General features: G+C 41.8%; 1 protein-coding gene across 2 annotated transcripts in view; it reads left to right on the forward strand.

Annotated features, from left to right (window-relative positions):
* The window catches only part of nav3 (neuron navigator 3), a 286,722-nt gene that overhangs the window by 50,300 nt on the left and 212,103 nt on the right, over positions 1-24,319 (forward strand). Inside the window, exons 2-4 of one of the 2 annotated variants that reach the window (XM_078798162.1) lie at positions 15,078-15,153; positions 23,413-23,440; positions 23,544-23,760. In XM_078798162.1, the coding sequence (XP_078654288.1) occupies positions 23,692-23,760 (69 nt within the window). In that variant the 5' untranslated portion in view covers positions 15,078-15,153; positions 23,413-23,440; positions 23,544-23,691. Of the gene's footprint in view, positions 1-15,077; positions 15,154-23,351; positions 23,441-23,543; positions 23,761-24,319 lie in introns of those variants that run through there. The other variant, XM_078798159.1, reaches the window with a different exon arrangement.

Here is a 24,319-nt window from a genome sequence, read left to right on the forward strand (position 1 = left end):
AAAACACTTTATTTATCCCCGAGGGGCAATTTAAAGGACACAGAGAGCAGCATATGGAATAAAAAATGTAGAAAGCAGACAAGGTCAAGTAAAAGAGAAGACACTACTGAACACACATGTACCTAAGAGAATAAATAGTAATTAAATAATTTAAAAAGTATAACAAGCTAAAGGGAGGTTGTGCGAAATCTGGATAGGGAGGGGTCCAAGTTCAGAAGCCGGACTGCTGTAGAGACAAAGGTAGCCCTCCTCCTTTGTGTTCTACATCGTGGGCATCTTAGTCTGCGACCCGATGGAAGCCACTCAAACACGGGGTGTCGCGCGTGGGAAGGGTCCTGTAGAATCCTGTATGCAGTCCGGGTTATTTGTTGATCGCAGTGTGTAGAAAGAGGTCTCACAGGATGGCCAATGATTTTGGAACAAACATTTGAAATACTGGTTAAACGAGTCCGATCCTGTAGATGCAGTGAATAAAACCATGAAATGAATGAAAAGGCCAAAATGTTCTCAATAAAAGCATAATAGAAGGTCAGCAAATTTTTTTTGTTCACTCCAAAGGAACTCAGCTTCCTCAACATGTACAGTCTCTGATTGCACTTCTTGAGGATCTCCTCTGTATTAGATGAAAATCTCAGAAGGCCATCAAATATAGTGCCTAGGTACCTATACTCCTCAACCACCTCCACCGGTTCCCCCCCAATGGTGGTAGTGATGGCCTCTGCAAGTTGTCTCTGCTTGCTGCTGTATGTCACAATCACCTCTTTGGTCTTGGTTGGGTTGAGTTGCAGGCAAACATCATCACACCAGGTGACAAAGTCCTGAAGAACAGAGCTATGGTGTAGATTAGGTGCAGAAAGCAGAGAAAGTAGAACTGTGTCGTCAGCAAACTTCACGAGGTGGCAATGCGGCTGGCTAGACCTGCAGTCGTCCGTATAGAGGATGAAGAGGAGTGGTGATAAAACACAGCCCTGGGGGGAGCCGGTGGAGGTATGGAGGGTGTCAGAGTATAAACCGTTAACAAGCACCCTTTGTGAACGGTCAGTTAAAAAATCCATAATCCACAAAGTGAGCTGATGATCCAGTTTAAAGCGGGTAACTAACTTTTGAGCAAGGAGGTGTGGCTGCACATATTGAAATATGGAAATGTCACAAAATGTTAGTAACTGACCCCTTTTAAGGGTGATAACACTGCATTTTTTAAATTGGCAGAATAACTTAAACAGGGGAAGACTTATTTGCACATAAACTGATTTTTGCAAATACATTGAAGCCCAAGAAGTTAGCTTGGTAGTTCTTTTTTATGTCCCAGTAAAGGTGATTATAGGGGTGCTATTTCATGTCTACAGGGCTCTAATAATGGTAAAAAATGTGTTTCGAAGGTCAAACTATAAAAATATGATGATCCCATAGTGTGAACAAAGAATAATAGGAGTGTAAAGGTGACTATGGGGATGCTATTTCATGTCTACAGGGCTCTAATAATGGTAAAAAATTGTGTTTCACAGGTCAAACTATAAAAATATGATGATCCTGTATTGTGAACAAAGAATAATAGGAGTGTAAAGGTGATTATAGGGGTGCTATTTCATATCACAGGGCTCTAATAATGGTAAAACGTGTTTAGAAGGTCAAACTATAAGAATATGATGATCCTGTATTGTGAACAAAGAATAATAGGAGTGTAAAGGTGATTATAGGGCTGCTATTTCATGTCTACGGGGCTCTAATAAGGGTAAAAATGTGTTTCGAAGGTCAAACTATAAAAATATGCTGATCCTGTACTGTGAAAAAAGAATAGGAGTGTAAAAGTGACTATAGGGGTGCTATTTCATGTCTACAGGGCTCTAGTAATGGTAAAATGTATTTCGAAGGTCAAACTCTAAAAATATGATTCCAATATGACTTAATTTTGAAGCCGACTTCGCAGAAATTGACCTATCGTGCTTTAGGCCCATTTGATTTCCCAGGAAATTAGTGAAGAAAAATTATAATGCATAAAAAATATATATTTAATTGAACTATATGAGATATTTAAAATATTTTACCACCGTTTTTGCAACCTCTGAGTATCACTATGTGGACCTTATGCATATTTTTTAGAATATATTCTTTGATATCGCCAAAAATAAGTAAATTATGCAAGGGTTAAAAAAAAACCATGTGAATAGTCAATGAGTACCCTAAAGTCATTTTTAGCATCTTGATGATCATGGAAATAAGCCAAGCATTACTAACAAAGTAAATTGTTCAAAACAGAAAAACTGACTGCAGTGTTGTCTGTGATCTCATCCCTCATACTGGGAATACTGGTACCTCCTTCATCCACAGCATGAAAGACAACATATCGCACTACTCTGTTCAACCGAACCCCCCACCCCCCGCCCTCCCAAACACACCCCCTTTCTCTTGAGACCAACATGGCATGACGGCATGTCACTATTTTTAAACATGCCGTCATCTGGATCAAGCCTTTGCACGCCACCCCCTCCATTGTGAACCCCAGCCCCACCCTGCTAAAATAAGCATCAAGTCGTCTGCAAAACAAGCCCCTCATGAATATTAAAAAGGGGTGGGGGGTTGTTTGCATGGAGCGCTTCTTTTATGAAAGTTTTACTAAATAGCGGTTGAGCAGGTGTACGGTAACAAGCGCTCCACCTGACTGGTTGCTTAAAGTGGAAAATCTATGAGTTGACCTCATTTAGGTTTCAGAGGTGACAGGCGGTGAACTGCTACTACATGTGTGTCTTGTATGTGCATGTGCACTGAGCTGTACGTTCAGGAATTTTACGAGGGGAAGAAAAACAACATCTTAACATGCAGAACTCCACAGTGAGCTTTGTCCCAGGAGCTCCACTCTAATATTCAAATTAAGCTTCTATAAAAGTAGATACATTTGTTTAATACAAAAGCCAGGGAGTGAGTATGCTTTTATTTTCAACAAGCTGGTGGTATTATCTTTATGCCTGCATAAATGTTCATAAATATGTTTAGCAATGATTAACTGCTTCAAGTACGGATGTGTCAGGGTTTCATTGCGATATCGATCCTGATATTCCATGAGTGAAAACGACTGATATGGACACCAATACTGATCACATAGACGCAGTTTAAATGTACTACTGGCTATTAGTGGCTGACACCCTATTAGGGGTCACCAAATTTATACCTACTTTTACAAAATGACCAAGAGCAATGACCAATTTTTGTAACATTTGTAACATATTTTCATAGCTTATTTCACGCAAAGTGGGCTGCATGGCGGACGAGTGTTAGCACACAGGCCTCACATTCCAAAAACATGCTAGGTTAATTGGCGACTCCAAATTGTCCATACATATGAATGTGAGTGTGAATGGTTGTTTGTCTATATGTGCTCTGTGATTGGCTGGCGACCAGTCCAGGGTGTACCCCGCCTCTTGCCCGAAGACAGCTGGGATAAGCTCCAGCATCCCCGCGACCCTCGTGAGGATAAGCGGTAGAAAATGAATAAATTTCACGCAAAGCCAATATGCTTGTTTTACCACAACATTAACTATTATGCTAATTTTTCACCCCTTTGTATTGAGTTGTGGTCTCCTATAGAGCAGCTACACACAATAACCCACACAGTCACCTTTTTAGATTTTGCAGAATCTGCACCTATTCAAGCTTCCTTTGATTTGTGCTTCCTGCCAAAACGGCCTGTTTTAATCTATTCCAGCCACAGCCCACCTCTGGGCATGCCCACTTACAGCAGAATTTATGGTTTCATTGATCACAGTAAGTCTTTCATGTCCTGAAGTAGCAAAACAGGCCCAGACCATCACACTACCACCATCAAATTTTTATGGTGGTATGATGTTCCAGACTGATGGATCGCAATTATTTTTAAATAATTATTGAAGCGCCGAAGAACTGGAGTCTGAGGCAGAGTGTTGAATTTGGGAGAAAACTTTATTTTTCTTGCAAACATTAACCTGCACTCTTTGCTACGTAAAGACACCACAACCACAACAGGAAGCGGAAAACCCCCGTCCCTTGCGGCCACCCCTCCGGGTGGCAACCCCTCCTCTATCGATCGTTCCGGGGTGAATTATGTCCCTGTAACCTACCACTACATTATTTTGTTGATAAAATGCATTTTGTTTAGTTCTCTTGTCACTCAGTAATATTTAAATTAGTTTTGATCTGAAACAACACAAGTATGCCAAAAAATAATATAAATATACAGTATATGGGAAGGATTCGTTGTCATCACAGCCATCTTCATGTGCCCTTGATGAAACTCTTGAGGTTGTTCAAGAAGAAAAAAGTGATTCAGGAGGTTGTTCCAGCACGGCAATATTCTTATCAGCCAGGAACTGTCGGACGCTCAGGGCATTGTGAGCATGCGTGTTGTCATGGTGAAACAGCCATGAGTTGTCCTGCCACAACTCTTGCTTATTCTTGCGCACTGAAAGGAGAAAACGCAGCAGGGTCTCTTTGTAGACATGCTTGTTGATGGCTTGGCCCTGAGGCAAGATCTCACTGTGGACTATACCCCTAACATCAAAGAATGCCATCAACAGACAGTCCTGGAACTTTTCTGACATACTAGTACCTCATGTGATATACTGCGAAAGGCGATCCAACAAATTATTCGGTGATTGGCCAGATAGTGTATTTTGGATTCTTGATTACTTTGTTTGACTTCACTTTACAAAAGTCAAAACTTTGCTCACATATGGAGTCTTAACACAGCACCTTTATATTTTTTACAGTACATTTCATAAATTTCTCATGTCCCACTTGCTATTCAGTCTATTCAGTTTCTTTTTATTACTTATTTATTTCAAAGTAAAATAAACGTAGAGTTGATTCACTTCAGTAAAAAGACCTGATACTAAAGTTCATGCAAACGTACAGATCCACACACATACTTCTTAGTCCGTGGGAGCTTGTAATAATATTGTAATAAATTCTGTGGCATTAAACATACGTACTATCACACCTTCATTTCGGACCACAGCTCATTAACTCCCACCCCGTGCTTCTACTAGTAAACCTGACACCTGGCTCCCAACAGGATGTAGATGTTTTTATACAGTAAATTGTAATCTTTTAGGAAATGAAAGAGAAAAGGCTGACATCGTGAGTAAAACCTTTGCCGCTCTAATGCTATTCATACACCAAGAGCCAAGGGGCTTGTGGCTCAGTTTCATGTAAAAACACGGGGCATGCATGTGGAAAATATAACATTAAACCAAAGCGATAGATATTTTATGAGAGGGAAATGAAGCAGCTTTATTAAACAGCTTCCAGTAAATGCACCAATCGTAAAAAAGATTAAATTTAGAATAATTAGCTGCCTTTAGGAGCACATCCCATTTTGAATAGAGTGTTATTATTACCTAAATATTTAAGGAAATTATGTGGGATAATATATATATTCTAAATATTGCATATGAAGGTGTATTTATGACGGATAGGTATGTTTAGGCTCTGTTGTAGTTGGGAGGGCAAGGCGAGGGGCGGTGAGCAGCAGAGAGGCGATGTAAAATTGGATGATTATGTGCGACTTGTCTGTCCAAAGAATGGTAAAGGTCCTGATGGCACCATTGATAACGCAATTGAACACGGCAGGATTAATATACATTTGTGGCTAGCCTCAGATACAGCAGAATGCTGAGACTGCATCTGTTCTAGTCTGTTAAAAACAAAAAAATACTCTAAAAAGACACTTTTTTGTAATTTTTGTAATTTTGAAATTAATACCTCAATTTTCATTCACTCATTCATTCATTTTCTACCGCTTTTCCTCATGACGGTCGCGCGGGGCTCTGGAGCCTATCACAGCTGTCTTTGGGCGAGAGGCGGGGTACACCATGGACTGGTCGCCAGCCAATCACAGAGCACATATAGACAAACAACCATTCACACTCACATTCCTACCTATGGACAATTTGGAGTCGCCAATTAACCTAGCATGTTTTTGGAATGTGGGAGGAAACCGGAGTACCCGGAGAAAACCCACGTATGCACGGGGAGAACATGCAAACTCCACACAGAGATGGCCGAGGGTTGAATAGAACTCTGGTCTCCTAACTGTGAGGTCTGTGTGCTAACCACTCGTCTGCCGTGCAGCCCTATTTTGAAATGAATACCTCAATTTTAAAGACGATATTAAAAAATATTAATTAGATCAATTAATTACAGAACATAATGAAACACCTCCTGCTCTGGCTGGCAGGTGTAGGTATAGTACGTCTCCATTGGTTCCTTGTATCCACATGGCTTTGTTGTCCTTTTCCATCAGACTCCAAAGGCTCCTCGGCGGCATTCAATAGTCAGCGTAATGGTCTCCCCTCCTGTCTTTGTCCCTCCGTCACCTTCCCCCACCTTCACTTCACAACCGAGTGCACAGGGCGGACCTTGTACTTCAATCCAATTGGCCCTGAAGAAGCGCATCAACAGGTTCACAGCTTATTTTTCCCTTTCTTCCAGGGGTTGAAGGCAATTTGATTGCTTCACTTGAATTGAAAGGAAGTTTAAATTAAAGAAACACACTATCAAAGTGGAAACTACACTGCATGTTTTGCTCATCATATTTACTGTATGTCCCACTCCATCCAACAGTCATGCGTTTGAAGTCTGCATGTGGTGGCAGTTTTATGTGGATTAGCATACGGGCAATAAATTAAGTGGCATGACCGTGCATGGCAATTTAATTAGGCTGCTTTAAAATGAAAATGTAAATTCACCACACGCCGGATTTTAATTTACACCAAACAACCCCTGACAACCCCTGAGCTGTTGGTTTTTGCATGACAAGCACACTAACACACATTTAGAAGCTGTTCCCTGTCCCATGTTATTTGCTGCTAGTTTGCTGACTGAAGTGTATCGTGACTGTGTTTTGGTTGTTGTTTTTGTTTAGAAGAGAACACCAGCTGCTGGAGCTACATTAGATGTGCATTACACACAGATAGTGAACATGGCATTTATTAGATGATTATGATTGGGAATGCTGGTGTAAATTCTTCCCCTTGTTGATTCGGAATAATGGTTTCCATCTGCTACTTCAGTCTCGCCTTTCCAGCTTTACTATAAGATTTGATGACACGTGAAAAACATCGGCTTTGTGTCAGCAGCGCAGGCTTTCAGGTATTGTTAATAGAAATTCCTGTTGTCACTCTCGTATAGTTGGGACACTCCAACATGGCAGATTAGACGACCGCCTTCGCTCAGAAGCCTGTCTCATCCTCATCACCCCCCTTGCTCAGATGACTGCCATGACAGGTATCAGACAGGCTCCCTGCTGCATAGATTGGTTAAGGGCTCTTGAGTGTCGTGAGGCTGCACACTTTCCCCGAGACAATGTCACTGTGTTTATGACAGAGTTCACAAAATATGAGTAAAATTCTGTAAATTTTCAATGGGGAATTGCATTGATATTTACTGAGATTGTGCACATTTTTTTTATAAAAGGGAATGGAAATGCAGAATCTAGGCATGGTGGTGCCATCAAATTGATGAAAAGCATCCCATCAATTTAATATACTGTAAATACCCATTTGTATTTCATTCACTAATATCACACAGTGATATTCCCCAATAATAGTTCAAATGCTCAAGTATCCCTAACAATCATGTGTACTGACTGTTATCTTGCCACCTATTTCATAACGTAATTTATGATTTTATTCATTGGTTTTATGGAATCTGAATGCTTATTTTTAATCCATAGCACAATCATGTAATCCTGGGGGTCCAGGAAACAACCCCACCCTCCTCTTTGAGGTATTTAAGTGGCATCTTAAATAATTCATGGTGGTGCTAATCCTCTTTATATAGCTTTTATTAGCTTGTATTTATTGTAGTTTCCCTTGTGAGCTGCACTAGAAAAAAACAATGTCCCTTTTGTGTGATGTGATTTCTCCGATTTCTACATATGGATAATTACCATTCAGGTTTTTTTTTTTTTTAATTGACTTCAATGGGATTCTCTGCATGCTCTTTGCAACTTTGTTAGCAAGCTTTCAGTACCATTCATTCATTCATTTTCTACCGCCTATCCTCACAAGGGTTGTGGGGGGTTCTGGAGCCTATCCCAGCTGTCTTTGGGTGAGAGGTGGGGTACACCCTGCCAATCAATCACAGGGCACATATAGACAAACAACCACTCACACTCACATTCATACCTATGGACAATTTGGAATCGCCAATTCTCCCCCTGCATGGGGAGAATATGCAAACTCCACACAGAGATGGCCGAGAGTGGAATTGAACTCCGGTCTCCTAGCTGTGAGGCCTGGGCGCTAACCACTCACATGCCGTGCAGCCGCTTTCAGTACCAGTTAACTATAAAAACGATGTCTCTAACATGATGACAGTTTCTCATTTTCCTCTTCATTACCTAAAGGGAGTGTCTAATCCTGCTTGTAATTTAATGTCTCTACTAATGTTCTGCATTGCTATGGAAGGTGTAAACACAAATAATATGATTTCCGCTGCTGTGTTGTCACATTTGTCCTAATTTCCACCAAGGGAGCCAATTTACCTCATACCTATGCATTTATGCATATGGTTACTTCCCCCATCCTGCATAATAGTGACACCCTGATCTTTGGAGTAGGAGGGGGTGAGATGTATCTCTCTTTGGGAATAGGTCCTTGTGTAGCATATGGGCCAATCAACCCTATATTATAGTCTAGCGGCTCTAACAGCCACTAAACATCAGCCCCTCCCCCATGAATCTCATAACACCATATCACAGTTTGATGCTGTTGTGTTGGAATAGAATGCAATAAATCATTCCTTTGCCTCACTGTACAGTGCCACTTCATCATTTCTTTACATTGCGAGGAAATCTTTGTGAGTACCGGCTGCACACAATTACTTTTGATTGTTGTTGTCTCTGTTTCATAGGTTTTCCGGCAATAAACAAAACCGCTTTTGTTAAGGTACCAGTCGAAGATGTCACCATATGAATAATGTTTGCTTTCAGCACTACTTTATGTTGCCTGTATTGAATTTATTGGCCAGTTTACCCAATCTTGTGTTGCTACAACGATTGCCCTGCCATTTTAACATCATGCACTTGAGTATCCATCGACTCAAAGTGTGCCCTGGCAAACCAAACGGACGTACATCACCGCTCAAAAATTTTGGACACATTTTTTTTGGCCAGTCAGCGATATGGCTTTTTCTTGGCAATCCTGCCATGAAGTCCAGCATCCTGAAGTCGACACTTCACTGTTGATACTGACCCTGGTGTTTGACCGGGACTATTTAGTGCAGCTGCCAGGTGACAACCTGTGAGGCGTCTTTGTCTTAAACTACACATTCTCAGATATTTTGTCTTCTTGCACAGTTGTGCACCCACTCCTTTTTCTGTCCTTGTTAGACCCAGTTTGTGCTGCGCTCTGATGGGAGTAGTGGTAAGAGATTTTAATTTTAGATTAGATTTTTAGATGGGTTTTCTAATAATCTATTAGCCTTATAACATGGTTCACTTGGATTAGCAGCCATATCATGAGCTTGATGCTGAGAACTGACGGTTGTTGATAATAGGCCTCTATACAAAAATGTAGATCGTTCTTCGATTAATTTTAATTGTTTGTGAAATGGATACAATTGTTTATAAAATGAATGAAAATTGCTGCACGGTGGTCGAGTGGTTAGCGCGCAGATTTCACAGCTAAGAGAGTTCAATCCCGCCCTCGGCCATCTCTGAGTGGAGTTTGCATGTTCTCCCTGTGCATGCGTGGGTTTTCTCCGGGTACTCCGGTTTCCTCCCACATTCCAAAAACATGGTAGGTTAATTGGCCACTCCAAATTGTCCATAGGTATGAATGTGAGTGTGAATGGTTGTTTGTCTATATGTGCCCTGTGATTGGCTGGCGACCAGTCCAGGGTGTACCCTGCCTCTCGCCCCAAGACAGCTGGGATAGGCTCCAGCACCCCCGCTACCCTTGTGAGGATGAGCGGCAGAAAATTAACGAATGAATGAAAATGTGTTTTTATATGGAAAACAAAGAAATTTGCAAGTGATCCCAAACTTTTGAGCGGTAGTATACGCTTGCTACAACTATAGGGTCATGCTATATAAAGTATTTTGCACAACACAGCAGTAACAGAACCAATGTTGTAATACCGGTACAACATTTTAAAGCACATGCAGAGGTAGCTGCCAGATGCTGACCACTCATACTTCAAGAGGAGCTACTGCCATCTTGTGTAATGGTTTTGGCAAATTTGTTATTTGCGGAGAAGATGCTAATCCAATTTCATTAGAAGATTAAATAAACTCAAATATACAAGGCTGTAAGAATATCTTCTACATTGAAGGGTTAATGGCACCACACCCTCAAGTGAATTACTAACCCACTGTCCCGACCCCAAGACCCCATACAGTTGATGCTGAGAGGAATAATCCATCGTCCTTAAGACGCTAATTCTATCAAATGCCCGTGAACCTTGACCCCAGCGTATGCTCACCCGTGTCACCGAGATGGATTGGCAGCAAATGAGATGTAACCACACACCAGGGGGCTGAAGAGGAGGTGATGATAAGTCATCAGTCTCTCTCCCTCCTTAGCTTGCCGCTCGTGCTTATTATCGAGGTGGCTGGCCTTCATCATGCCGGCCGTCTCTGCATGATGTGGTTATTAATGCGCTTGGTCAGCATGCCGCTCTTTGTGTCTACCCACATAGTCCGCATCGCAGGAATCTACAGTGGGGATGCTCTTGATCTGCAAAATAGGAAATGAAGAGCCCACATTGTTCAGGTGGAGAGAGGGCGTGTGGAGAGATGTTCCCTCTTGCATAGGAACAGCTGGGGCTTAGGTGAAGCATGTTAATGGTGTTTAATTAACACCAGAGGTTAGTCATGTCCCAGTCATGTTCTTGTTCAGGAAAGGATGAATGGATGACTTCCTCTGTGGCCCTTCTAAAAGGCATAATTCCCACAGGCCATTTTCTAATGCCATTAAGGGGATGACAACATCCTTCACTTACTAATCTTTTGCTTGTTGCTTACTTGTTGACTGTAAATAGATGTGTTTTACTACAAATGGAAAAGATTTGTTTGGTGTGTGATTACTACCGTATTGTCCACACTATGAGGCATACTTAAAAGCCTTTCATTTTCTCAAAAATCGATGATGGGCCTTATAATCCAAAAGCTGTAATAAACCAATCAGAGAACATGATGTAATACAGTGCATCCGGAAAGTATTCACAGCGCTTCACTTTTTCTACATTTTGTCATGTTACAGCCTCATTCCAAACTGTATTAAATTAACCTCTTACCTCATGACAATGTGAAAAAAGGTTTTTTTTGACATGTTTTGAATTTATTAAAAATAGAAAACAAAAAAATCACATTTACATAAGTATTCACAGCCTTTGCCATGAAGCTCAAAATTGAGCTCAGGTGCATCTTTTTTCCACTGATCATCCTTGAGATCTTTCTACAGCTTAATTAGAGTCCACCTGCAGTAAATTCAGTTGATTGGACATGATTTGGAAATTGTCATAATGGAGTATTTTGTGTAGAATTTTGAGGTAAGAGATTAATTTAATTCAGTTTGGAATGAGGCTGTAACATGACAAAATGTAGAAAAAGTGAAGCGCTGTGAATACTTTCTGGATGCACTGTACGTACTGTACATACGGTATGTATATGTCAAAACAACATTCTCTCCGCTACTTTGAAAAATCAAGTGAAGCAAATGAATTCGGAGCTTCAATGAATGATTTCATTAAGGTGTTCTTTTGTTATACAAGGTCAGGCAAAATGATCTGACACATTTGTAGGTTAAAAAAAAGGCAAATAAAGTAAAGACACAAAAAAGTGTTTTTATTTTCAATTCCATTCTATTTCATTATGTTTTGAAAAATTAAATCAGTTCTGGCGGTGCGAGGTCGGCCGGTTGATTTTGGTTTCACTGCAGATCCAGTAGCTCTGAAGTTGGTAACCCATAACAAGATGGTTTTTGGAGCTGGTACGGGATCATGTCTGTCGTTTGTTTTGATAAACGTTTCCACATTGAAAGCGCCATGCTCACCAGTCCAATTCATGGCAGCAACAGAAAAAGAAACGAAAAACAATGGCATTATAAAGAAACAAAGCAAAATGGCATTATATGAAAAAATTGCATTATATGTACTTTTTGAAAATAAAAACACTTTTTTGTTTCTTTACTTTATTTGCCTTTTATTTAACCTACAAATGTGTCAGATCATTTTGCCTGAGCCTGTTTATCAAGTTTTTGATCTATTATGATAATGTACTGTAATGTACTGTAAATGAAAATGAAAAACCTCAAGATGAGGGCTTTTCTCAGCATTGTTAGGTGAGATTAAATCTCTTGACAGCACTGGTGTCAAGAGCAGCATTGGTTTTCCGTATATGGAGCATTTCAACATTGGCCACTGTATATTTCTCTGGTGTCTTCCCAGTCATACAGGAGTGCATGTAACTCAGTTTGGATACTAAACACACATGTGCACAATGTAGTGGCATCTACCTTCCTGCCACAGTAGAGTACTTTTTAATAATCATATCTCCACATAATGATCTGAAGACTCCAGGGAGAGAGATGCTCGTCAATGTCGATGACTCTCTGGATCCTTGCAGCTAAAACACAGTTGAAAAAGCTAAAACAGCTGGTAAATATTGATGTGTAAGTGATGGCGGCTGTCACTCCTTAACTCACTGGATGTCTAGTATTCTCACATGAATGTATGTATTGGTTTGTGTAGTCTATTAATAATAATAATAATTAATAAGTCTATTATTAAACACCACAATGAAAAAGCCCTATCTCGTGATGTTAAAGAATCCTTTAATTCCTGCATCCAGACAGTGAGCCCCCCCCCCCCAAAAAAATGCAATTAGTTCCTCCATATCACATTTTCCAAAATGTAATCTAAATCCATTCAGAACTTTGCAGGTTATTTTGAATACAAAAATACAAAAAAACACCAGCAAAAAGACAGGCATCACTAAATTTCGTGACAATCTGGGAAGAAGGCGGCAGGGGCTAATTTTCTGTCTATTCATAGGGGAAGCAAATTAGTGATTTTTGGGGGTTTGTATTTGAGGTCATTGAAATATCAAATTTACCCACAGTAGCCATGAATGTAACTTTTTTTTAGAATAGCTACAAGCTAACTCTCATCGGCAACAACTGAAGGTGTTTTCTGACGGAAAAAAGCCAATTAACAAGCTGCGAGTGACCTTTTCTTTCATTATTATACTCCTTCTGCTTCTCAGTTCTGCAGCCATAATGGAAGATACTGGGATGTGTCTTTGCTTACAACATGGGCTGAGGTGTGTGTTTAATTAAAAATAGGTTTCCATAACAGGGTGACATTTGCAGTGCCCCTTGTAGAAATACAGATGCACTATACTGCCAATTCTACTCTACAACATTGGAGAAGCCCATGCTGCTCAGATTTTACACACCATGCCTCTCAGTTCTCTAAAGGTGTGTACCACATTTTGTGGTGATTCAACTAAACATGTTAGAACACCACAATGGCCACTGTAACATTTGTGTATTTGTGTATATAACAAAAAATAGTCAGAGCACAAAATGTCAAAAAAATGTAGGATTATTATTTTGCTGTGAATCACAATACACTTTGGCAGAGGTCTTGTCACGGTACGGCATGTCTGTGTTGCGGTGCGACCCCAGGATGCAGAGAGCAGGACCGAAAGCAAGTAAAAATATTTATTTTTTGCTATAATAGCAGCAGCAGAAAAAGGCAACTCAGGTAGCAGTAGGACAAACTAACAATAATCCCACACAGGGAGAAGCACACACCTGAACTAAATAGACAAATACATATTAGGGACAGGTGTGGATGAGTGAGGCAACCAAGGAAGACAGGGCAAAACAGGAAGTTAAATACAAAATAAGAGTCCAGAAAGGAAACCAAACAAACTGTCACGAGGGAACCCACACAGGGCGTGACAGGTCTGCTCTCTTGGAGGGCTTTTCTAGTTTCACATATTACCATACCTTTTTCCTACTTCAAAAATTACACTTTTTAAAAAACATTTGGGCTTATATTCTTTATTTATCATAATATTATTCTCTTATAATTCTCTTATAACTATGTGCTGTTTTTACTTTATACTTTATTTTGTCCAGCTTTAGCACGTATATCATATTTATGATTTTAATTCCACACATTGGTGAGATGTAATTGTTTCTAATTGAAGGAAATTGAAGATGGTTTGCCCCATTCTCCCATCTATTGGTGCCTCTGTACTCTTTGTTCCACATTAGTTGGGTGTGTGCTAGTGTGTGTGTGTGTGTGTGTGTGTGCTGAGGATGCACCAAGAGAGCGGTTTGAGGATGGGTAGGATGTGTCAGTGTACTCTCTACTCTGTGCACGAGCAGCATCTTGTCAGTTGTGGTGTTTGATGTTGTTGATTGTAAGGCGGCGTGGCGTGTGTGTTTCTGTGAGCAAATGAAAAAAAAGGGTTAGTGAGTCTGTACAAGATTGTGACAAGAAGTGAGTGGGAGCTTTGGTGGATGTGTGTCAGCAGCACAAAAAGACACACTCATACGCTGTATATTCTTATAGGTGTGCGTTTGAACCCCCCCTTCTCTTTATTCCCGGGACTAGCATGTTCATTATTCTTCCTAAAAGAACCATTAAAATTTCATCAGTGCAATGCAATCTGTAGCAGGGTGGGGGGGTAGGGGTGTGTGTCTAAGAGAGAGAGAGAGAGAGAGAGAGAGAGGGAGTGTGAGGCGAGGGAGGATGCTGCATCCTTCTCATTCACCGCTGCCTGCCTTCATGCTTCTCCTCCTCCCTCCCCCCCATCCATTGCTTCTGTGGTGCCTCCAATCCCTCGCTGAGAACACGCTGATGCGCAGATTACGACTTGTACAACGAGGCGCTGGCATCCCCCCACCCCTCTACCGCACACACTCTCTATACTGTAGTTGTCCCACCTCTTACTACTACTACTGCTACACTACCACATCTCTCTCTCTCTAGCATTGGCGGTGGAGCAGGTTTCCTTAGGCAACAGGATGCAAGCTTTCAGCATCCAGAGCAGAGAGGCTAACAAGGTGTGTTTTCCATCCCTCCAGGGTTTGGATATGTGATGTCCATAGGATTTGGAACTGCACCCTTTCCTGGACTTTTAAACAGACCCAAAATGTAATGGTAAGTCATTTTCTTGTATTATGAACTTGTTGATTGCTTCTCTCAGATTGACTCGCTCATCAGTGCTGAGCTTTTCTCTCATTGATCGGGATTGTGGCTGCCATTCACGAATTACCCCCCCTCCCACCCTCCAACTACTATCATAAGCAGCTTTATGTATCCAACACGGTCTCTCAGGTAGCTCTAATTGTGTCCTAATTGGGCTTCTGCTCAGCCACAGAAGCTCCTTTTGGTTTCTGAGCGGCTTAAAGCTGGGGATGAAAGAATTAGTGGGTGTGAAAGTAGGGTGGCGTGTCTAGGAATGAAAGGGAGTGGGGAGTCTCTGAATGCGTGTATCCACGGGGCCATCTGTGGAGGTCTCGCCTTGATGGATGTTGACGGAGAGAGGGTGTGCTCCGGAGGAAAAGGAGGATGAGGAGGAGAGGCAGTCGGGCGGAGGATGGTTTTACGAGAGGAAAGGGGAAACTGTCTTCTCTTGTGTGTTTGTGTGTATGTGCGTGTGCGGGGCTGTACATCACACACCAGCTAATGGAATACTGGGGACTTGAAGGGTCCTTCTCTTACAACTCAACAACTCACTCCGCCCTTTCGGAAAGAGTGAGTGTGGTCATAACCATATTCATTCAACAGTGTTGCCATGGCGTTATCATGGAGATAACTCACCTGTCAGCATTTTGAAGCTTAGAAAAAATAATAAAGAAGTAAGATATAGTCATCCAATAATGGGCTGCAGGTGTCAATTTTTTTTGGCTCTGTTGTATTTGTGTAAAGTATTGCTTCTACTCCCAGAGTTGGGCAAAACATTCACATTGACTGTGGAGCATGTGCTGTTATTTTTCTGACGGGCTTGGATTAAAGCCCAAATGTCGACATAATAACCAAACCATAAGACAAACTTGAAAATGTTGAAATTCCTCACACAGCCACTGTAACTTGAGGGTGGTTAAATGAATCACCACCGAATTTGGTACACGCCTTTAGGGGACTGACCAGCATATGTGTGTAAAATTTGAGCAGGGTGGGTTGAAAAACATGGCCGCCATTTAAGAAAATTTCAGGGAGGCATGTACATGTTTGATGTGAGCTCATTTTATTGTGCAGGGGTGTCAAACCCGTTTTCACTATGGACCAAATTGCAGTTATGTTTTTCGTCAGATTGCCGCCTGGGACTGTATAATCACTTCATCATATGTATTGTTTACTTATATGATTTATTAACTTACTTACAAGCAGAAATTTGAGGGTACAACTATTGTATAATAATTATTATTAAATATTTGTGTTTTTATATAATATAATTAGTATTTAAAACAATCTAAAAATATAATACAAATTTACTAACATAATTTAAATAAAAAAAATGTTAAGATTTTTTTTGACATGCCACATGTTTATGTGGGCTACATAAACAGGCCGAATCAGGCCTTTATTTTCACACCTGTGCCATCAGGGGTGCCACAAACGTAGCTGCAGCTCGTCCCTCCGCTTTCCTTTCTTCTGGCTTGTGATTGGCCTAAACTGCCACATAGTTTGAGGCTGTAGCATCACTTCTTCATGTCTTGACGTGCACTTGCTGCAAATACGTGTAAGCATACATGCAAGACTCCTGAACAGTGTAAAAACGGTTTCAAATGATTGTAGTAGGTGACAGTAAATAAATAATGACATAATTTTGGATGGTCACATGCTTTCTTTTTGTGGGGTGACAACATTCAACCAATATTATGACAGCCGCTACATAGAATATGTGCGGGTGAGAAGTTTATTGTTCCATCATTTTGGATTAATGTTTAAATGAATCTTTGCTTTTCATATACATGTACTTGTGTATGACTGGATTTCTGTTTTTATTATTGCTTGGTATGTTTCCCAATTGTTTCATTTTGACTTTTCCAACAAATAGATAATGATGAAAGCAAATCATCCCATGAGTGCAAACATACTTTGACTTGATGTGACTGGTTGTTAGTTTTCTTTATTCCACATCCACATAATGCCTGCATATGTTACTATCACACTTGAATGGCTTGAAATCTGTCAGTGTGTGTTTAAAGGGACGTAATCGTTCCCGTCGTGGTGTGTGAAATCACCCCCTCTGTTGCATGGCCGAGCGCTTTGCCGGCGTGAAACGCACGCTGGGGCCGCCTGTTGAGACATCCCTTCCCCCAGCACCCTGTCGTGGATAGCGAGAGATGATGCATTCTGCAATTGATGCCTGTAATGCCGCCGTGTGCTGTTATCCCTCATTTCTACTGGGGCTTTGCTGTGATTTAGTGTGGCCCCCACCAGGCTCGATAACTTGCATGATGCACCTCTGCGGGAGGGGCATATGTGTATTTGTTCTCCACGTGTTTTTTCAGTATTGCACCGTCTTCCTATTGGGAGGTAGGACTGTATGTAAGAGATTTAAGAGTATTTCTACATAAGAGCGCCATTCCAACCCCCCAGGAATTGGGATGCCTGCATCACAATTTGATATCGCGCCCCCTATTATCTTGCCTGACAATCTGTTATACTTAACAGGGCGAGGTGTTTCCACCCATATCCCTTTCGTAAATTGAGCATTGTGGCGGTGCCAGCTTTATATCACTTTGCCAATTACAATCGTTGTGGATCTATCGGTCATAAAAAAGGTTTATGAAGTGTGTCAGCCTTAGGCGCCATTTTTTTGCCAAGGTGGGGCGGGTTAAAGCGGGGTTAAGGCAGGATGAGCTGCAGGAGGCATGTCGTATTTCTCTCAACCGTGCTGGGACAACTCATTCTGACTCTTTGACCCCTGTTTGGTTTGTCCTCGTTGATCATGCGTGTAAATGTGCACTGGATTCCAGCGTGTTGTAAATCAGCCTCCCAAACGCTGTAATACATCACTGAGATTTCCGTATCTCATCTTTATTCTGCTTATTTCTCTTTTCTTGCTCCGAGTCAACTACAAAGCCTAAAAACCGCCAACACCCTCCAACCCTCCATTCCATTTTCTCTCCCATCCTCCTTCCCCCATGGTTCACCACAGCCGTAATGAGATTTGATGTTAATCCGGACACAATATCACAAGATTACGCGCCTATGTAATGCTCCATGCAGGCACTGCCGAGGGCTTGGCTGTGTGAAAGCACATTAATGTAATCTATATGTAATTGCGTGATAATGCAGCTTGTATGTAGATGACTGGAGGCGTCCTTCTTCTCCACCCCTTCTCCATTCGCCATGTCGGAGGACCCGTCCTGCCTGTGAGAAGTTTTTCCATTGACAATATTCCTGATTCATTCTGCTGTCACCAGCACAACATTGTGTCACAGAAACAATAAACAATGAGGTGCCTTCCAGAAATATGTCTGGAAGCTTCAACACCACACATCGCTCAAGCTAATGAGCTCCATCCTCTTGTGTCTGCCTTCACCTTCACAATAGCGATTAGAGAAAAGGTTTTTTTTTTTAATTGGCACATGCAAAACACAGCGCACGCGCTATGCCTCGCCTCCCTCGCTTCTCGGTTGCCGTGACAACAGCCTGGTGTGCATCCGCCGCGTGTTGCGTTGCCCAATTAATACAGCTTGCCTGATTGATTCATATGTAGAATCGACAATAAATGAGGACGGGAAGTGCAGAGGATATTAACATCTTAACTGGCTTTCATTAATATGACAATCAGCTTACAAATGGAGTTAATTTCATGATTAATTCACACTGCTGTTGTCTCCACGTATGCTCCGGCAGTTCAGCTTAGCCTTCCACGTTTCTCCACCATCTCATCCCTCACCTTCTCATTGAAGCCCCGTTTCATCTCCTTCCAAGGAAATGTTTTTCCTAGAGTTGTACGGTTTGAAAAAATCCTACAAAAATTTCATTTTGTGCTTTGTGATATAAAGCATTTGATTTATGGACTGTTCAGGGCGTACAGCAGCAGGCTGGAGGTATTAAAAGTGTTGCAGTGTAGCCAACATTCTATAATGTTGCTTTTAGTCCACTCGTTTTTTTTTGTTTTTTTTTTAGCAACTTCCATTCACACTACAGCTGACTCATGCAAAAAGTTCCCTTAAACAGAAAAGCCACTTTTATAGTACACTGGTAACTCTGTTTTCATCCTCCTGTTTTTCATAGGATTTGCTTTCCGATGACAATTCTTGCCAAATGTGTGCCAAACAAAGCATCCAAAACATGAAAGCTTTGTGACTGGTTTGATTGATGTTCCCTTTTAAGCCGGTTCTGGGTTTTATACTGTTATTTTGGTAGTTCTTCCTGTGTTGCCTGTTCTGTGTCCGCGTGCTTTGATTGTCCTTTGTCACTTGCACCTGTTGCTAATTTAAGTTGTCCTTCTGCGTAGTTCAGGTACGTGCTTCTTACTTTGTCATTGCATTGTGTGTTGAAGGTTGGCAGCTATTATTAAAAAATACAGACGTTTATATTGCTGGTAAGTGCATACATTCTGCACAGTTTGAGCAGAAATTCATTATTGATACACAATTTTCGCAGTGTTAGACCTAATTTAAACAGTTATGAGAAATCCAACATGTCAATCATTTGTTGTATTTTGATTGACTGAGACTAAGGTTTACGTTCAAAGAACCCATTAGGGCCTGATAGTACTTTAATGCCACGGCAAGACGTTTGCTGCATTTGACCTCTGACCTATCCAGGTGATAATTTACGCCGCATGCTCTGGCGGCCCTCCAGCTTTCCCTGAGGAAATCAGGTTGGATCTATGACCGTCATTTACATCTCCGCAAATTAAAGCAGCAGTGTATAGTTATTGCCTCGAGTCTCATGAATCAAACTTTATTGACCAGTTGGAGAGTTACAGACACCCGTTGAATACCAAGTGCCAGGGAAAGGCCACTTGGTTGAGGCTTGGGGGAGGAGCTGCGGACCATCTGTAGAGACGGTAGCTGGGTTGGGCAACACTAAGCACCAAGCAGGGATGAAATTGCAGTCTCTGTTTCTCATAAATATGGTGATTTGTCTTCCGATAAGATTCTTCACAGCTCATGGTAATGCGCTCTAAGCAATAAATAGTGACACGTATTTGCCGAAGATATCACAGGGATCTTCTTTTATTTTATCTGCCACCGTTTCAGAGGAAGTGTTGCATTTTACACCAGCCTCATCATCAGATGCCTCCAATTTTATTCTATTAAATTAAGTGATTCTTTCATATGTCATATTGAATTCCGGGGCTGCACGGTGGACGAGTGGTTAACACGCAGGCCTCACAACCTCACAGCCAGAGTTCAATTCCACCCTTGGCCATCGCTGTGTGGAGTTTGCTTGTTCTCCCCCTGCATGCGTGGGTTTTTTCTGGGTACTCCGGTTTCCTCCCACATTCCAAAAACATGCTAGGTTAATTGGCGACTCCAAATTGTCCATAGGTATGAATGTGAGTGTGAATGGTTGTTTGTCTATATGTGCCCTGTGATTGGCTGGCGACCAGTCCAGGGTGGACCCTGCCTCTCGCCCGAAGACAGCTGGGATAGGCTTCAGCATGTCCCACAACCCTCGTTGAGGATAAGCGGTAGAAAATGAATGAATGAATGAATATTGAATTCTGGGTCCCATGATAGAAAAATGACCTTGGGGCCCCCCCAGCTAGCTGTTGTCACCACATCACCAGAAACTTAACTGACCCAACAAGAGCTTTACATAAAATAGTTATGTTGCCCCGTACCCCATACTCCCGGAGTACTCCCCACAGCATTCCTTGACGAACACGGTCAAATGTCCTTTCCAAGTCCACAAAACACACGTAGAGGGGTTGGTCAAACTCCCATGCACTGTCAAGGACTCTGCCGAGTTCCAAGACCAGGACCAAAACCCCACTCCTGAATCTGAGATTCAACTATTCAACGGATCAGTTCTCTCCAGAACCCCTGAATAGACCTTACAAGGAAAGCTGAGGAGCGTTTGAACACATCCTCCCTCCGACCCCAGTCTGCCAATCCCGAGACACACACCCCGATGTCCATGAGATGCTACAGAGTCGTGTCAACCATGACTAAGGAACTCATCCACCCCTGGGGTCCTGCCACAGAGGAGCCTCCCGATTACCTCAACAACCTCATGAAGCCACCATGGAGTGCTTCCTCATTGGAAGCCGTGTCAGTGGGATTGAGGAGGTCTTCAAAGCAATTGAATGGAATGGAATGGAATTGAAACATCAGTAAATAAATAACTGGGAAGGAGGTTTTTCCATTTGTATTACAGAGTTTGGAAATAATGTGGTGACTGTTCTTTCTCATTTTGGTGGTATGTCCTTGCCTCTTTGATAAGGACACCCTGTACCCGCTGTTGCTTGTCAGGAAAAAGCAGATGGAGAAGGGCCTCTGACCCTGGTGGCCTAAATTTGAAGCCATCCTGTCATTGTTTACCAGCAAGTGCCAGCCAGCAGCCAGCTTCCTTGCATCAAGAACGTCTGTTTGATGTTGCTTTTTGAAGAAAAAAGAGGAAATTAACAGTCATGCAGTTTAAATGACTTAAAAAAATCCCCGAGTTTTTAGCCAAGCTAGCACTTCTTGGAGGGAACCTGTGCCAAAATCTGATTTTCGCTCATAATCACTGACTGCAGCAAATATTTTCTGCATGAAACCACCTATAAGATACTCTATTGTAATTGAAAAAAACCCTTTGCAGTTTCCTGGGGGCTTCAAACACATGATTCATACCCCCACCCTGTAAAATTGTTCCGATTTGGAAGCACTTTCTTGATTGCCCTCACCCAAACGCGTTGGCACTTGAGCTGTTATGGCGTTTAGTCGCTAAGAAAGCTGTTAAGATTTGGCTGGTGTTAAGAGAGCGGGGGATGGCGAATACAATACGCCGGTCACCCAGGGAGTTTGCTCCTCTGTATTGACTTCCTTTGCCTCACATTGCCTTACCTTGAGGGATTATTGGAGCGTTTGATTGGCTAACTTGTGGGGATGGATGGTGGCTGAACTGCAGTGCAACCAATATTGATTTTTGACGGAGTAGTCATGTGTGTGGAAACAAAGTGTGGCTGTGTCGTGTGTGTACCCTCATTTATTCTCTTGCATACCTAAACCAAAAACTGTTAAGTTTTTCTACTAACTCACCCTACATTTTGCTTCATATTACATATTGAGTGTGACTGCTAAATAACGCTAATGCCATGGGGCCGAAGAAAGTTACGACTGTCAGCATTTGGATAAAGAAGGTCAGTTCACAGACTAGACAACAATAATCAACAAAAAATGTTCATCAATTAGAATTATTTCACACTTTTTTCTGGGTGCTTGGAATGGATGAATTGGATTTACATAATTTTACATAATTTCCCATTTTCAAAATGGCTGTGGTTTATGTACACTATGTTTAGATTGTCATCTAACCTTTGGGAACAAGTAATAATGAACTGTTGCACATGAAAAATACACCCCTTCTGTTTTGCCTGTGATGGTGCTTTTATGTAACGCCATAAATCAGATTAACCGGAAATTTGTCACACAGCTCAATTAACTCAACAAAACACCTACTGGGATGTACAAATTGGCTGAATCACCACAGAATTTACAGGGCTGACAAGCACGTGTGTAGAATTTGAGCAGGATTAATTGAAAAACATGGCTGCTATCAACCAAAACATCATTTATAGTCCATAAGTCATTGACCATTTATTTTAAAGATTGTATAACTTTGAGGCATTTTCGAAAAGCATTTTCAGCACAACTCATAGAGGGCGCCACAGATATAATTTACAAAGTAGCAATTATTACTCCCAACGCCAAATACTGGGTTTCCACAATGACTATAAAATTCCTATATACCACATGTTCTTTGTTGCCGGGTCAAGTCAAGCTGGTTTGTCAGTTTGAATGGCAGCTGCTGTTCAATGCCAGATGTGAGTAAACCAAAAGACAAGTTTAACCCTCTTGGAGTCCAAAGAGGGGCCAGCCACCAATCATGTGGTTATCTTTCCACTCTTGGACCCCAGAATACAAGTTTACCCAACCTCAAAATGACTCAATCCTCCCTCGGTTAGTGGAAAATAAGTTTGGATGGACTAGAAACCAATCGAAATCAATCAGCCAGATTGATTTCAAACAGAACAAACAGCATGTACAGTATGTAGTGGAAGCTTCTCTCCCCACCTCCCGCTCTCTAAGCACCATGGCAACACTGGCTTTGATATGCAGACACACCCCCCCCCCATTTGTACAGTGGAGCTCTGAAGGGAATATTGACTTTTCAGAGAAGCAGGGTGCTTTTGCATTAATTGTGTCAAAGGCTAACATGTCTCTCCTCCTTCCCCAGACCTGGAGGGCCCTCTTCTTGGAGACAGGTATGGTGTCTACCCTGTGAGGAAACTGCACAACCAGGATCCAGAGGGAAATCAACACAATGACACAGTAACCACCTTACCTATGACCTGTTGTTCTCCAAAGCCCCTCGATTGATTCAACCTGCCATGGATCGCCTCTGTCCGGTGGAAGGCACGTGCCGGACGCAGGCCCTTGTCGGCAGACTGTAGCCCCTCCCTGATTGTCGGACTGTGATTTTTATCTTGGAATTATTACCGATTTTGGACAAGGGATGGATGGAGCAGAAGCCAACAAGCATGGCAAGAAGACTACAGGCCAAAAGCTGGAGGACCAGAAAAAGGTCAGCACCAACATTTCCTTCATTGTTACCCTGCTTGACTTTACTGGTGATGGTATTTCCAACATGCTTAACGAAGGTACGTAGAGTCAAGCGCACCACAACTTTACACAAGCACAATGCCCCATTTGCTTTGTTGTTGCTTTGTTGTTGTCTTTGAAATGAGAACCTGTTGGTACATTTTTTCTTGCTTTTGTCTAAATTCCCAATAGAACCCTTGCTTATATCTCCTAATTACTATTTATAAAGACGAGGGATGGATTAAAGACAAGGGATGGAGGGTCGGGGGTAAAAGGTGTTTTTCTGCTCCCCCTCGGCGCCAGTACCCTTTCATGTGGTGTGGTGGTGGGCAAACCTGCTGGGAATATACATTTACTTTTGTTGATGCTTTTTGCACGCAAACTCCTTCGGGGGGTGGGAAGGAATAGTATAAACACAAGATAAATGGTTTATCTATTTCAAGATATCATGTGTACTAATGGCCTCGGACATACAATGCAGAGCTACTGGGCTAATGGAAGCCGGTTTTGTCTCTCAATCTGACCTCCACCGGGTCATCTCA

Source organism: Doryrhamphus excisus, linkage group LG2 (assembly GCF_037039965.1).
Source record: "Doryrhamphus excisus strain RoL-2023G ecotype Guam linkage group LG2, RoL_Dexc_Guam_v1.1, whole genome shotgun sequence".
NCBI lineage: Eukaryota > Metazoa > Chordata > Actinopteri > Syngnathiformes > Syngnathidae > Doryrhamphus > Doryrhamphus excisus.